Here is a 14314-nt window from a genome sequence, read left to right on the forward strand (position 1 = left end):
GAGGACCTTTTAAATTTTTCCGCTGCCAGACAAACATTAAAGTTGTGCCCTCAGTTCATTGCTAGCCTTCACAAGTCAACATTTCATGTCCTGCACATTGGAGTCTGCATGGATAGAGCCAAGTGTGGGTGCTTGTTTAGTTGTGGAGGGGTAGCCAAAAAAACCCTCAAAAGTCATGTTTTTTCTGTGCATTGAAAGCCAAGGCTACTTGGTGAAGTAAGATTGTTCCAACAAAAAAATCACAGCATGTGGGAGGTTTACATTATGCTTAGACACTGTGGATACTTCAGGTTCAGGTAAACAAGGTGTTCACTTGCTTTGTTTCTGGCATACTTCATTAATTCTTCCTTCTTCTATTGTAACATGCTAACTGGTACTTCTGCTGCCAGAGAATATTGGGAAAGGAAGTGGGTGAGCTGAAATTTTCCGCTGTGCAAGCATCGCAAAGTTAATTGTCAGGCATTGTTTTGTGCCCTTTAGTCTACTAATAAACCTGTTGCAACTTTCTGCATGTTGTACAGGATAACATCATGCAGAAAGACGGCTTCTGCCTCAGTATGTGTGACTAAACTCAAGTGCTGGGGTGCAGTGTGTGCTCTGCTGCAGCTAGTATCACTGTGAAATCAAACCCCTGTGCTGGAGGTGTGTTTGTTGTTCTGGGTGGGTTCAGTGTGTTCAGCACAAACGGGTTTTTTTTGGGGGGGGAGGCCCTGCATGTGCCTTTTTCATTCAGAAGCTTCAAAAAGTGATCTGAGCACCTGAGGGTGAGTTGCAGGTTGGGCCGTTGTGGCTGGGAGGCCGTGTGTGTGGTAGAAAGTTGTTTAGGCTGGAGTATTTGGTAGCTTTGCAGCAGTTCTTTGTTAATATGCCTCTGATTAACACAAGGCTTTGCCTGCCAGCCTGCTCCGCAAGTGTGTGTTTGTACATGTTTATCTAGTTTTGACTTTCTTTCTGGTTTTCCCGTAGGTTCCTGTATGTTTGTCGTTGCTTCTCTCTTGCCTCTGTTGGTGAGATGGATTGCAGCCTGCTGCAGCTTTTGTTCATGTGCTTTTGGTTTGTCAGGGCTGTGTGTTTTCAGATATTTATCCATATACTTCCTCTCTGTAAGAAGTTCTGCTGGTTCCTGTATCATTAGAAGTCTGTATCTTTCTCTTTGTAATCAGTTTATCTATCTTCTGCTTATCCTCTAGGGAACCTTTCCTGCTGCATTTTGCATGGAAATCTGCTGTCCACTGCTGCTTGTACTTCCACTTGCTCAGATACATTTCCTATAATTTAAAGACTTAGATATCTATTTACTCCAAGTTCTAGCATTAAAGTTCTGGGGGGGGGGGAGAATTGCCACATACTGATGAGTCTCTAACTAGAGCCCTCAGTTACCTCTAGTTATGAAACCAGAAGCATGTTAATTTAAGGTGCTGAGCAAACTACCTTTCCAGTCTTCCCAGTTAGCTTTCATAATAATAAACCCACCCACCCCCAATGCCTAGTAAAATCAACTCACTAACCCTCAAAATCTTAACTATGCCCCTGGGCATGCATACTTGGAAATTTTGGGATCATCTTAGACACAGACATTGTGTATCATATCCTTGTTTTAAGCAGAAACACCCTATCGAGTGCTTCTGATAACCCAAGAGACAGCAACTTAATCGACTAATCACAGGACCCAGAAAGTCATTCCTGAGTTAATACTGCCTGGCTCGATGGTTTGCCATTTCATTTTGAACTAGTCACAGTGCCTTTTATAATTTACTGCTTGTTTGTATGTTTGACCTTCTCCCCTCACTGCCTTAAATTAATACTTTATTTTTTTTAAGTAGGCCATGAATCTCTGAGCAACTCTGATGTTTTCATTCTGCTAGAGGCAGTTTAAAAGGGAAAAAAGCAATTAAATGTTTTCAGGATGTATCCAGCCCTTTCCTGAGTGGCTTTTAATGTTCTTGTGTATGTATCTTCTCTTTTTAAATTTAATAGAAAAAGAAGGGGGCTTTTTCCGCTCCAAAGAGGCTGTTTCCAAGCTGCTCAGATATTTCTGGCAAGATACAGAGCTCGTGCTTTGTGAATATAATGTAGACCAGATATTAAAGCAGCTGCAAAGAAGATGAAACACAAAATGTACTTTCAAGACGCTTGAAACTTTAAAAATACTTGATAAATGAAAGTAATAGAAGCTAGTTTATGCTGAACACAGTATCTGATGTGTACAGAAGTAGTGATTTTCTGAAGGCCCTGATGACTAATCTGCCTTGCACTTGCATATGTTAGATACATTTATGCAGATTGGATTGTTCCCTATCCAGGACTGGAACAGCACGGCCAAAAAAGCACTGCAGTTATGGAGTAAAGCATTTGTAAAGGTTTGGATTTGCTTGTGAGATACTACATATTGTTCAATTAAGGTTTGGTTCATGACTGCATTGTCTTAAGGAGCAGAGAAAAGGAAGAGAAAGCTCGCTAAAAGAAAATACAGAAAAGACTGCGCATGGCTTATGCTTAATTGTAATTTAGTTAGGTTGCGAGGAGAGAATGAGTCCCTCGTTAAGTGCTGCTGATGTGATGTTGGTTTCCTCTTAAATATGAATGATGGAGGCACATAGCATCTGAAATCTGTACATCTTGTTTCCTGCTTCTGAAAATGGCTGAGCAGACCAGCTCAGTGCCGAACAACAAGCTGAAATGCCAGGCTTTTTCTTCATGCACACGCGTGGCCCTATCTCCTTTCCTCCAAACCGAAACGTCATGGAACGGTAAAGCAGTTGATTGCATGTTGGCAGAGGGAAATTTTGCCAAGTCAAAACCAGTTTTTACTAGAATACTCCAAAGACTCTTCTCCTTTGAGAGCTGCTTTCCTAAAATATTTCAGTGTTGATCCCCCAGCTATTTTGGCAGAGGGCTGTTCAAGAAAACCCATTTTTAACCTCTTCCAAAAACAGCTGAGGGCTGAGCTAGCTTGGCTTTAGCTCCCGGAAGAAAACATTTTACTCTTTCTGGGAATCAACCAGACGAAGCAAAGTTCAAAACTTAGAAATGGCAAAATGAATGTAGGTTGGCAAAGCTCAGACTCCTTCTAAAGCAGGTATTTCTTTCTAATGCTCCAACTAGAGTAATAGAGCGTATAAAGGAAGATTGTTTAGATGGAAAATGACTGAAGGCTTTGTAAGCACTCTGAAGGAGAAAAAAAAAAAAAAAGTCTTCTAACTAGTCACCACAGACTTCATATTTTCCAGGACTGTGCAAGTAGGTTTTAATATTGTTCTTTATTTTTATTGTCATTTTGTTTGCCGACATTTTTGTCTGCCATCATCAACATGCATTTTGAGCTGCAGAAGGCTGGAATAAGAATGCTCATTGCAGAACAGCTTCTGTGTGTGTGTCTCTGTCTGTTTTTTTTGCCTGCATTGCACATTTGTTGTTTTTTCCGAGAATCTGTAGCGCCCATTAGTGTTGTACAGTGTCCTACTGCGGTGTGCAAATGTGGCCTGACATGTTTGGCCTCTGGCAGCTCTGACCTCAGGGAAGGCAGCTGTGCTGTTATTCCCCGTCAACAATGCAACTTGTTTTGCTGGGACCAAAGAATTGGTCAGTGATGAGCAGGGGTCTGAGAAAACCTTTTGTTTGTCGCAGGTTTTGTTTTTATGTTTAGAGTAAGGGAAAGTTTTGTTTCACTTGAGCTAAAGTATGCTAAACTTTCCAAAGGACTTATCAAAATATTTAGATACTGGTGTTTTTCTGTACCAGGTTACAAACCGAGGGCGAGTCTGCTTTTGAACTTGCCTTTTAGAATTCATTTAAACGTGTTCCAAGTATGCTGCAAGTTTTTGTATTTTGAATATGAATTAATCTTGTCAAAATACCTGTTAACTTTGGTTTAAAAAACCCCTGCCTCTGTTGCTGTTGTTTCAGATGTACTCGTGGTTGTTTGACAGGTCGGTTTCCTTTTCCTGGAGCTTTGTGTACTTGGGATAATTGGTTTTGATTTAGAGGTAACTCTCCCGTTGCTCTACGTCAGATTGTGTCCTATTGAGCAGCTCTTATTTTAGGGTCATTCCAACCATGATGTGTGGGGTAAATCCACCAAGACAAATGTTTCTCTGAAAGGGCTGTGAGATTTTTGATGTTATTTTAAGCAGGTGATGTAACAGGAGCTGACAACCACCATTTTTACTCCAGGGCTACGTCTGCAGATTCAGGTTTTGCTTCTGTGCATAAATGCAAAGTGCGTCTGTGAAGGAGGAGGGGATTTGGGGAAATCGCCTGAGGTGAAAAAGAAAACCTGAAGATCCTACAGATAATCATTCCAAGCTTTAAATGGGACAAAACTGTTATTTCCTGTGCCAATAAAAACTGTTTCAAAACCTGTTTTTGAAGTTGTACAGCTGAATGAGTTAGCTGTTTTTCTATTACCTACATATAGCTAATGGGTTTGTGTTAAATCTGGAAACTTTTTGCTCTCAAGGTCTACAAAATGAGAGATTTCACATAAATCAAAAATACTAGTATGGTTTTCATTTCTCTGTGATAATGAAAATATTTACTGTAAATCAGTGCAACTCATTTGTTGTTCTCACCGCTTAGCTTATGTATATTGGTGAATGGGAGGTGATTTGCTGTTTCCTCAACCCAGTTTCAGCTGAATTAAACATGAATGAGATGCTCTATTCTAGCATTCATGGACTTGTTTCCTCTGGAATTTGTTAGAAAGTGTGGGATTTTTCCTGCTGAATGCTGTATGTAGATAAGCAGTTAGCATAAAGAAGGCTTTTTAGAAAAGGTACATGTTTTCATGTATTTAACCATTTAATTAGTGATATTTAGCAATATGCTCTGCTAAATTAGGTTCCCTGCAATAATTGTTTTCCTTGTGTATTCAGACTCTGAGTTTGATTTGCCATGCCTTACTATTGTAAGCTTGCCTTACTGTTGTGTAGTAAGGCATTACTATTGTGTAGCTTCATCCCACTTGGGATGCCCCTTGTATTCACATGTATTTGTTAACATCTGGATGATGGTTTTGCTTTCTTTTGTGGCTGTTAGCTAGTTCTGAGTGGCACTGGTGGGGTTTGGGTGTCTGCCTGAGGATGATCTCACAAGCTCAGGATGAGCAAATTAAGCAATTGAAAAAGTAAGTCCTGTTCCATTTCTCCTACCTGGCCCTGAATGCATGCAGCCAATGTTTTTTACGCCAGTGCTGATGTTCCAGTGCTGATGTTCCAGTGCTGTGAGCTGGTGTAACTTGTTGGTATGCTTTTCTGCGATTTTAGAAAAAAGAAGGGGAAAAAAAAAAGAAAACCCAATTGCTCTGCAAGTTGGCTAGCCTCACCAGCAGTTCGGGGTGGTGTAGGGGGGGTTAAGGGAGAGGAGGCAAACATGCAGCTGGAGGTGGAGGAGACTCCTTTCCCCTCTGTTTCACGTGGTAATGAGCGTGATGTTTGTTGAGCTGCTGGTGAAAGGACACCCAGTCTTTTAACGACCCTGTGTGACCAGACTCGGTCCTTCAGCGATGGAGGCTGGTTTTTGCTTAGTCATGTATGAGGCAGTTATTCTAGATGTTAAGAATTAACCGAACACAAGAGTTTGCTAGACGAAGCATCCTTCAAAGTGCTGTGTCAGGCTTTAGGGTCAGGGGAAGGTGCAGGGTCAGGCCTGGGGGTGGGGGGAAGATCGGGTGGCAGCTCATGTGCTGCCCCTGCTCTCCCCATAGAGCTTGCAGAGCATCAGCAGCCCTTTTTGGCATGGGAACACCAGCAACTTGACTCAGCAGTTCAAATAAGTTGTGCCAAGTCATCTGAAAGAGCCTGGGGTAGCAGGGGAAGCAGCTTGTTTTCCTGACTGAAATACACAAGTTCCTCCTTTTTTTTTTTTTTTTTTTTTTTTTTAAAAAAAAATGTCGATTGAACTTTCTAGAGTACAAGTTTAAAGGTGAGGAAGTGGTTGTTTAAGCAAGCTGATAGGCTTGTCTACTAAATCCCATGGCAGGCTTTTTGAAGAGCATTGCCAATGCAATTATGGTCATCTGCAGAACTCCAAAATAACTTCTGCTGGTTTTGTGATCTCAAGCATGTGTGGGTAGTGCTAGTCTGTGTGGAACCAGTCATGGAAAAGCAGTATCGGTTGCTGACTTTATGAGAGTCTCAGAATTAAAAGCCTGACTGCCTGGAGCCAGAAAACATGCTTAGGTACAGCAGTTCTGACCAGATGAAGTAATGGACTGCTTCTACCTTTCCTGTTGACTGTGATAAAAAGTCTGTAAGCTCTGTCTGTCCTGGATAGCAGCACTTTACCCTTGGGTTTTTAGTTTATCCTGAGTGCTTTTACTTTTATGAGGTTTTGGTGGTGGTTTTTTTTAAAGTTGTCCTTTTTCCACCCATCTCTTTCAGAGGCCACTGTTGAAGGTACTTTAATTTGCTGTGCCTCGTCCCAAGACATTGAGGAGGCAAAAAACATTGCCAGAGTTCTGTGTCTAGCCTGGAACTGAGTTTTGTGTATATTCAGCTTCATTTGATGTGCACCTGCAGTGCATCCATTGTTTGTGTGGCCAGCTAGGTCAGAAAGCCTGGTAGAAATGAGCTGAAAAGCCAGTCCAGCGGGTTTGCAGGGCAGTTCTCGGCTCTGCTTATCTGTTTGTTTTGATGCAGTTATTTTCCTTTGTGCTATAATACATTCTTGTAAGCCTTGGGAAGCTGTGTGTGTAATGACCGTATCCAGTAACAAATGAGCTCTGGCAAGACTTGTGACTGTCCTTAGTATTAAAATGTTTATCTTGTAGTGGGCAAGGCTGGTTCTGGCTTCCTTTGATGTTGAGAAGTAGCTGCAGAGGGAGGTCTATGTTATTGCAGGATACCATATAAAGCAGCCTGGTATTTTTGCAGTGGTGTCTTTTTTATTTTTTTAATTATTTTTTTCCCCTGCTGCCCTTAAAATAAAATCTGTAAAGGAGGTGGCAGCAAAGCAGAAATACAAGCCAGTTAGTTGCACCACTGGAGGTTCAAATTTCAGAAGTGCTGCAGAGGTCTTTGCCAAAATGAGTCAAATGTTTTAAGTCTGTAAAGTGGCTCTAACTACAGGTTGAGTTTAGCGGCTTAAGGAGATTTAGCCATACTCTTCAGTGCTGTCACTTCAACAGAGGGACAGCTTGCTGTAACTGGAGTTCGTGATGTTGCTTGTATAATGGAGATGACAGGCAGCCCTGGTGGGTTTTAAAAACTTTTGACAAGCTTTAAGCATGTGAGTGGACAGTTCTTACACTGAGTGTCTCGTCTAATTTTTTTTCCTGAAGTGTGATAAAAAGTGAGCAGTTTCTAGAACAAGGTTAGGGAAAGATGCATTGTTTTCCCCTGTATCAGAAACTGTTTACAGGTATTGTTTGGATGCTTTCACCCCTTTTCCCCTCCTGTTTCCTCCCTTTTGACAAGGGAGATGAAACTTGGTTATGGACTAGTCACCTAAGCTTAGGGAAATGCTTCTTGCTGTTTCTATTAAAATCATAGTAGATTTGGCTTTACTTTGGAAAAAAAAAAAAATATATATAAAACCCAAACATGCTCAGATACTTGGTTATGTAATGCAGATGTTTTGGGCCAGACCCAAAAGTAAGAGAGAGATTTAGACCACCTTAAAACTCTTAGTGAGCGTGCTTTGCCGTAAGTGGCAACTGTATGTATGAATCATCTGGGAGCTGAACGTCACACCCCTTTACTTGAAATGCTTGAAGTGTTTGGAGGGGATTTGTATAAATGCACTCTTTAACTGGAGGTACATTGGAGCTAAAAGAGGTGATGTGAATCGCTGAGTACTGAACAGGTCCTTATAACTTGATTTAGGTGTCTAAAATCGATGGTTGTGTAGTGGTGCTCTTTATCATTGTCTCACGTATGTAAAAGCAGCTGCCTGGCCTTGTGAAAAGGTGCACTAATTCTTGCCAAGTGCTTGGCTTGCTATGTGTGATGTCATGAAAGCTGTGTGGAGAGTTAAGTAAATATGCACTGAGTATACATTAAATGGGTCTATCCTAAACAGGAAAACAAGTTTTTTAGGGGAATACATTCAATGAATGTAGTCCTTTCTGTACCAGCCTGTAATCAAGATACATATCTTAAAGCCTGTGCAAAAGCAGGGGGTCTGGGGTGGTCATGAAGAGTGATACTTGCACAGGCAGCCATTTATTCTGAAATTTCCCCTCTCTTTGGCAGGGGACATGACCATGAATCATTAGTATTCCTTGGTGTTTCATATGGGGTTTAATGAGTTGTATATTTATTAGAGACCTTGCTGTGTTGCAATGTGATGCATGGTACTGATTCCCCTTGCTGTCTAATTGAGCAGGTGTTCTGGCGCTCTGGGCCCTAATCACGCATGTGATGTATGTGCAGGATTACTGGAGGACCTGGTTAAAAGGGCTGAGGTTCTTCCTCTTCATCGGGATCCTCTTCTCAGCTCTCTCAGTGGTGGGATTCTGCACATTCCTTGTTTTGGCCATCACCAAGCATCAGTGTAAGTACTTTGTTGCAGTAGGCAAATGGGAGAAATGACTGGCAATGCTTGGATTACTGGGATTGGATTTGAAGGAACAGAAGACCCTGCAAAGCAGAGCTGGGGTGAATCTGGGGGTGCTCCTGCCTTCTCTTCTGAGAGGTGTTGAGAGACTTTGGGGGAAGGGTTTCAAAAATGAATTTAATTTTTCTGCTGTGATATCTCACTGACATGAGTAATTTCGCTGCCTGATGCATGCCACTCCCTTAGGGCATCTTGTAATATTTGATAGCAGCTTTAATAGGCGTGGTCTATGGGACTGCTGGCAGGCACTGTCTACATTTTCCAGCATTGTTCCCTATAGGAACCGAAATTTACTTCTGTGACGAATAAAGGGACTGCTCTGAACATTGTCTCACATGTTGATGAGGTTATTGAAATCTAAACACCAGTCAGCAGGGAGAAAATGCCTGCTACATTTACTCAGCATACAAAGCTGTGTTGCTACAAGGTGTTTAACATTGTCTAAGGAAGGTTCACATAATTACTCCCGGTATTAGCTTAGCAGTAGGCAAAGGAGAGAAAGTTTGGGGTTTTAGGTTGTTTTTTTAGAAGTTGTCTGTGTTTGTTGCTTGCTGCATCTGGACTGATAGCCACTAAGAGTCCTGTTGTTGTTGTACTCATGGTGGTGCGCAAGCTGTGTTGGGGTCATAACCCACCAAAAGCCCTTGGCTTAGCCTAAGTATGCTCCCCATGGAGATTCAAATGCTTCAGCCTAGTGAAAGAGTATGAAAATACTTGTAGGTAGAACACCAAATATTTTTCATCACCTCCTTTCTTGGAAACATGAGGAAAAACTGTTTGGCGGAAAATTTGGGTTTTATTGGGGAAAAGGAGGTATTTTAGGGGAAAGCCCTAATTTGGGAGTCAAGTAGAACATCTGCATAAGTTATTTATATGTGGAAAGTTTAGGGCTGGTAAATCTAATGAGTGGGATTTACTGAGTAATGATTTTTTTTGTGTATTCTTCAAAAAATTATTTTTTAATAATTATCAAGCAGCTTGTACTTAGAGCTGGAATTGTTCTAGGCATTAGGTTATGTAAATGTATTTCAAAATTGTTGACATCTCTGGGACAAAAAATCCCCTTAAACTTTTGAAAATAGATATGAAGACTGCTGACATGCACTGAAAAAGCAGAACCATACCCGCCTGACTTCAAAGCTGTTAATGTCATTCAGTACCGTGTGATTATTGCAGCACTGTATTGAAGACCTGCAGTACAGATTGAAGTGCACCAGTATCATATACTAGATGTCAGTTACAATGATTGGTAAAAATTTTTAGGAGGAGGATATGGTTTATTTCCTGTGTTTTCCCTCCAGATGTGCAGATTTGTTTCCCCTTGCTGTGGTGGGGAGAAGGGAATAGTAGTAAGCCAGGGTGTGAGAAATTAAGAACTGCAGGTTGAGGTTGTTTTCTTGAGGCACATGTTTCTACCATCCTGGTAGAACTTCATCCCTTGGGCCCTAAGCAAGGTGAGTTTGGGTGGCTGTCAGCGTGGTCTTACAGCTGTTAGGATCTGCTCTCTAGAGATGATGATGAGCTTCAAGCTGTGACCATAATACCTTTCTGTGGTAGAGATGAGGACATTTTACAATCTTGAATTGAGATAGCTGGGACTAAGGCACTGATAAGACCTTGTTCTGTGAGCAGGGTTTGTAGATGCAGGCTGGAAAGCTCCTAGAAACTGGGGCCTGAGTTGGGCTCTTCCTGGCCAGACTGCATGAAGCATAAATGGGATTTTAAAATATATCTGTATCCTTTTCTCTCCTAGCCCTGACTGATCCCAGAAGCTACTACCTGTCATGCGTCTGGAGTTTCATCTCCTTGAAGTGGGCCTTCCTGCTTAGTTTGTATGCTTACCGGTACAGGAATGAGTTTGCAGACATCAGTATCCTCAGTGACTTCTAACGCTTGGACTTCAATCCTGTCTGAAGGTGCTGGATGTTTGAATTGCCCCCCAAAGGCATGGTACATGCAAGAGACGTATGAAAGGTGGAGAAGGAACCCACCCAGTGCTGCTCGGTTTGTCTGTCAGCGGTAGGGGTTTTTTCCTAATTGCTTTTACTCAACCATTTAAAGTTTGGCTAATGACGTCAGTCTAGTCTTTCTGTAACTTTCCTGTGTCTGGTAGTGAGGTGAAAGACTCCATGTGCTTACATGCAGCAGGCCTAGATCCGTTCTTTGTGTTGTTCCGAAGTCCAGGGGAGCTTTCCAGCGGGTAGGAGGTCCTGGGCCCTTCAGGAGCTGTAGGTTCTTACCTCACAGGTGCAGCACCCTGACATCTTGTTCATGCGAGTGCATCGCCAGCCTGCTGGAGATGGGTGCCCTGGATGCGTGTAGCAGAGATCACTGCTGTGTGAAAGCTGGCTTCTTCTGCACTGCTCTGCTTCTCAGAGTGGAGAGATGAGCATTTCATTGTGGCAGGAGGTCCCTATGTACCTTCCAGCCAGCACCCCGCATCTTCCAGTATTTTGTTTTCAGACATTGTACGCAAAGCCAGCTCTCTCCTATGGTCTGGATGAGCCTGAAGGGATGCGCCAGCAGCAGAGAAGCACTAGTCATCTCAAGGCTCTGTCAGAGGCAGAGAATGCTGTTTCTGGCTGCTATCCAGGATCACTTCAAAAAGGAACTTTATTCCATATTTAACGCTCAAATTGGTAGCATGTAGAATCAGGTGTTTGGGTGAAAGATGTGCTAGGCAAAGGCTTACCTACCTGAACCTCTGGAGAAACATGAATGTGATTCTTATAAAAAAAAAAAAAAAAAAGCAGTTCTGTGTTTCCTTTTCTTTGCTTAGCTTCCCTGTAACAGCAGGGTGAGAGAGGGAAGGAGACATGGTACTCAAAAATAAGAAAGGTATCCAGAGTCGGCTCCCAGGAAGCCTCTGTAATGAGTGTCACTGGTATAATGCAACCTTGGATAAATTGCTGGGCTCTTGTGCAGTGAGTCAAGGCCTTACAGGTCTGCGCTCATGGGCTGGTGTGCTGGAAACAGCTGGGCTTGACTGGCACATCTTTTGCCTGATGGCAGTGAAGCTCTCCCTCTGCATTTCAGCCATGCGTGGCACTGCTCTGACGAACCTAAAACCTGAGTCAATTTAGTGACCTCTTCAATTTCTGTGTTTTGCTCCCTGTCAGCAGCTACCCTGAGAAGCTTGAAGCCTTCAAGTATTTACATTTTTCCTTGTTAACTGTATCTACTTCAGATGAGCTAAAGGTTTTGGGCTGACGCTCTGGCAGAATCTGAGCTGGTGTTTTGCCATGGTGCTGGCCGCTACAAACTAAAAGTGGCAACGTCCATGAATAATTCTGTAGGTGGATGAGAAGAGAGGCAGGAGAAGCCCCTTTTCTCCTTGCAGACTGATGGAAGATAAACAAGGCAGGTATTTGAAGGAGTCTCCCAGACGTGGTTGTCCTGCCACTTCTATAGGTACTGCTGGAGCCTTCCTTGAAGAGCATTTTTGGCAGTTGGTGGCAGAGGGTAGGTGACGGGACCTGCTCAGGGTTTTGTGACCAAGTGAGGCGCAAGTGGAATGTCCTGTGTGCTCTGTTCTCAGCTTTCTCTCGTGCCACACAAAAACCCCCAGTCTGGTTTTGTGCAGCTGGCTGCTGGGGAGTACCTTGGGCTATCCTTTCTGTTACGTTACCCTAGCCGTGCTCTGACCTTGCTGTGTTTGAATCCCGCTCCACACTCAAAAGGCTCCATCCACAGCTTTGCTGATACGTGTTTCGCTTTGGAAGATGGGTGGTTCAAGCACACCATTCAAGTTGTTGAGGGGATTTTGGAAGTGTTTGATAACACCTGTTGATAGCATCCTCCTGTTTCTTGGGTGGGAAGATCCTCATGTGACTTAATTAGACTGAGGAACATCTTTGGGTCAATGTATGTACCAAGGTTACAGCCAGCTTTTGCCGGGGGACCTGCTGGAGTCACTAAGCCCAGACAAAGGCTGTGGATGTGAAATGTGCTTACTTATGAGATTAATACTCAGGCTTTTAAATACTAAAATCTCCCTTACTGCTGATGTCGGGCTTCCAGCGTGCCTGGCAGGGGATGGAATAGCTCATCTCGCTTCTCTGCCCAAAGCCGTGGCACCCACTGTGGAGTTCACAAGTGGTTTTAGCATCAGTCATTTCAATAAGCCATCTCTTGTCTTAGGTTTCTTCCACACAACATTGCCCACACATTTGCTGTGCTGGGGCAAGCCTCAGCTCTGAGAACCAGACTGGCGTGAGTGCTTGGGATGCAGAAATCCCAACACCGGTCAGGCTGGTGGAGCTCTGCTACTGCCTTACACAGCACCAAAACATTGTCCTTTTCTGTCACCAAATTACAGAGCCCTCCAGCCTGCGTGCCACTGGCTTCGTTTTTGGGCGTGTGTCCAAAAGTCCTATCAGCTTACCCCAGAGTTTTTTAAAGTTTATTTTTGTGACTGTAAACTTGCCTACAAACAGCTCACTGAATCTAACCCCTGTTTTCACCCTGACATGTTTTAGCTCTGAAATTTATACGTGCATCTCAGCTTTTTAAAAGATGTGTATGTAAATATATAATATATTTTTACATTGTTTATGCTTTGTTTGCACGCTTGGTGTAAGATTTGGTCCTGCGGTGGGATGATGTAACTCACGGTGGGGTTCACTTGTGTGTATCCCGGTGTCTCCTTGTACTAAACGACACTATAACTTGTATGTTACACCACAGTAAGAGCAGAAATACAGTCATCTTTCTCACCAAACAAGTGTCTGGAGTGATTTTCCCTATCAAGTTGTTAAATTCTGTCTTTCTCACTCCCGTGGTGGCAACCTGCAGGAGCATTACTCTTTGTGGGAAGGAAAGGGGTGAATTGTACAAAACATTTTGCTTTTTTTGGGTGATGTGGAGCTCCAGCATTTAACTCTGTCATGCTCTGTCCTTGCACCTTTATCAGCACTCTCAACATCTAGATCCACAAGCAGTGATGCCTAATGTGTTCCCTGCCCCCCAACCCCCTTTGCATTTTGGGATTTCACACAAAGGAATTTTTGAGCAAATGATGTTGTTTCTGTTCCCTTTTTATTTCAGCTACATCCTGTGTGTAGTCTGCGCCTGCAGCAAATGGGTGAGGGGAAGAGATGCTTCTAGGTGGGGAGCAGCTGGATAATCTCCTGTGATGAGCACTCCTGGTTTCCGAGCTGTTGCCATCCCCATCTTGGGCACACCACTGCTACTGTCTGCAGAAGCTAAAACTCAGCCACCTTTATAGCAAACCTGGCTGCAACTTCAAAATAGTCTGTGGGGAGAGAATATTTTATTTTCTGTGCAGAACCCATATGCTGACCGGGGACAGCGTGCTGACTTTTTTTGCCCTCTCTGGGACTTGAAGACTTTTTGTTGTTAGAATGAGACAGTCTTGGTCTCTTTTAGCTGTCTCACAGTCCCTTTTACTTTCTTGGCAGCTTGGCTGGAACTTGCTGTCAGCATGTGCTAATTAGCCTGGTGATGATCCCAGCTATCTCAGGCAGCTTTTTGTTTTATTTTCCCCTGTTGGCCTCTGATTCCTCTTGCCTTGTCTGCAGCCTGAAGAGAGACAGTACAGGCGCTTGCTTATCTAATCTTGTAGGTGGATCATTTCACCCAGGCTGTGCCCATCTGAATGTGGAGGAGTTTGGGTTAAGCCATCAGTTTCCTAAAGGATGGTGAGAAAAGGATGTTTTGGCCTATGAAGGCACTGTGGGATTTCAGGGGTCGCCGGATGCAGTGAGAGCTTGGTGTCTATCTAGAAATGGGCTAAGAG

At 43.1% G+C, this 14314-nt stretch overlaps 1 protein-coding gene and 1 long non-coding RNA gene across 5 annotated transcripts in view; both read left to right on the top strand.

The window, feature by feature from the left end:
* SLC48A1 (solute carrier family 48 member 1) overlaps positions 1-14314 on the top strand; it is a 35333-nt gene that overhangs the window by 2421 nt on the left and 18598 nt on the right. Inside the window, exons 2-3 of one of the 4 annotated variants that reach the window (XM_080368927.1) lie at positions 8326-8493; positions 10310-13279. The exons of the other annotated variants lie outside the window; for them this stretch is intronic. Of the exons in view, the coding sequence (XP_080225053.1) occupies positions 8326-8493; positions 10310-10446 (305 nt within the window). The 3' untranslated portion in view covers positions 10447-13279. Of the gene's footprint in view, positions 1-8325; positions 8494-10309; positions 13280-14314 lie in introns of those variants that run through there. 4 annotated transcript variants of the gene reach the window in all.
* LOC308055236 lies at positions 771-4363 on the top strand. Its single transcript, XR_013924494.1, has 2 exons — positions 771-3240; positions 4174-4363. It is a non-coding gene; the product is annotated as an uncharacterized lncRNA (long non-coding RNA).

Source organism: Falco punctatus (genome assembly GCF_963210335.1).
Source record: "Falco punctatus genome assembly, chromosome: 18".
In the NCBI taxonomy this organism is placed as follows: Eukaryota; Metazoa; Chordata; class Aves; order Falconiformes; family Falconidae; genus Falco; species Falco punctatus.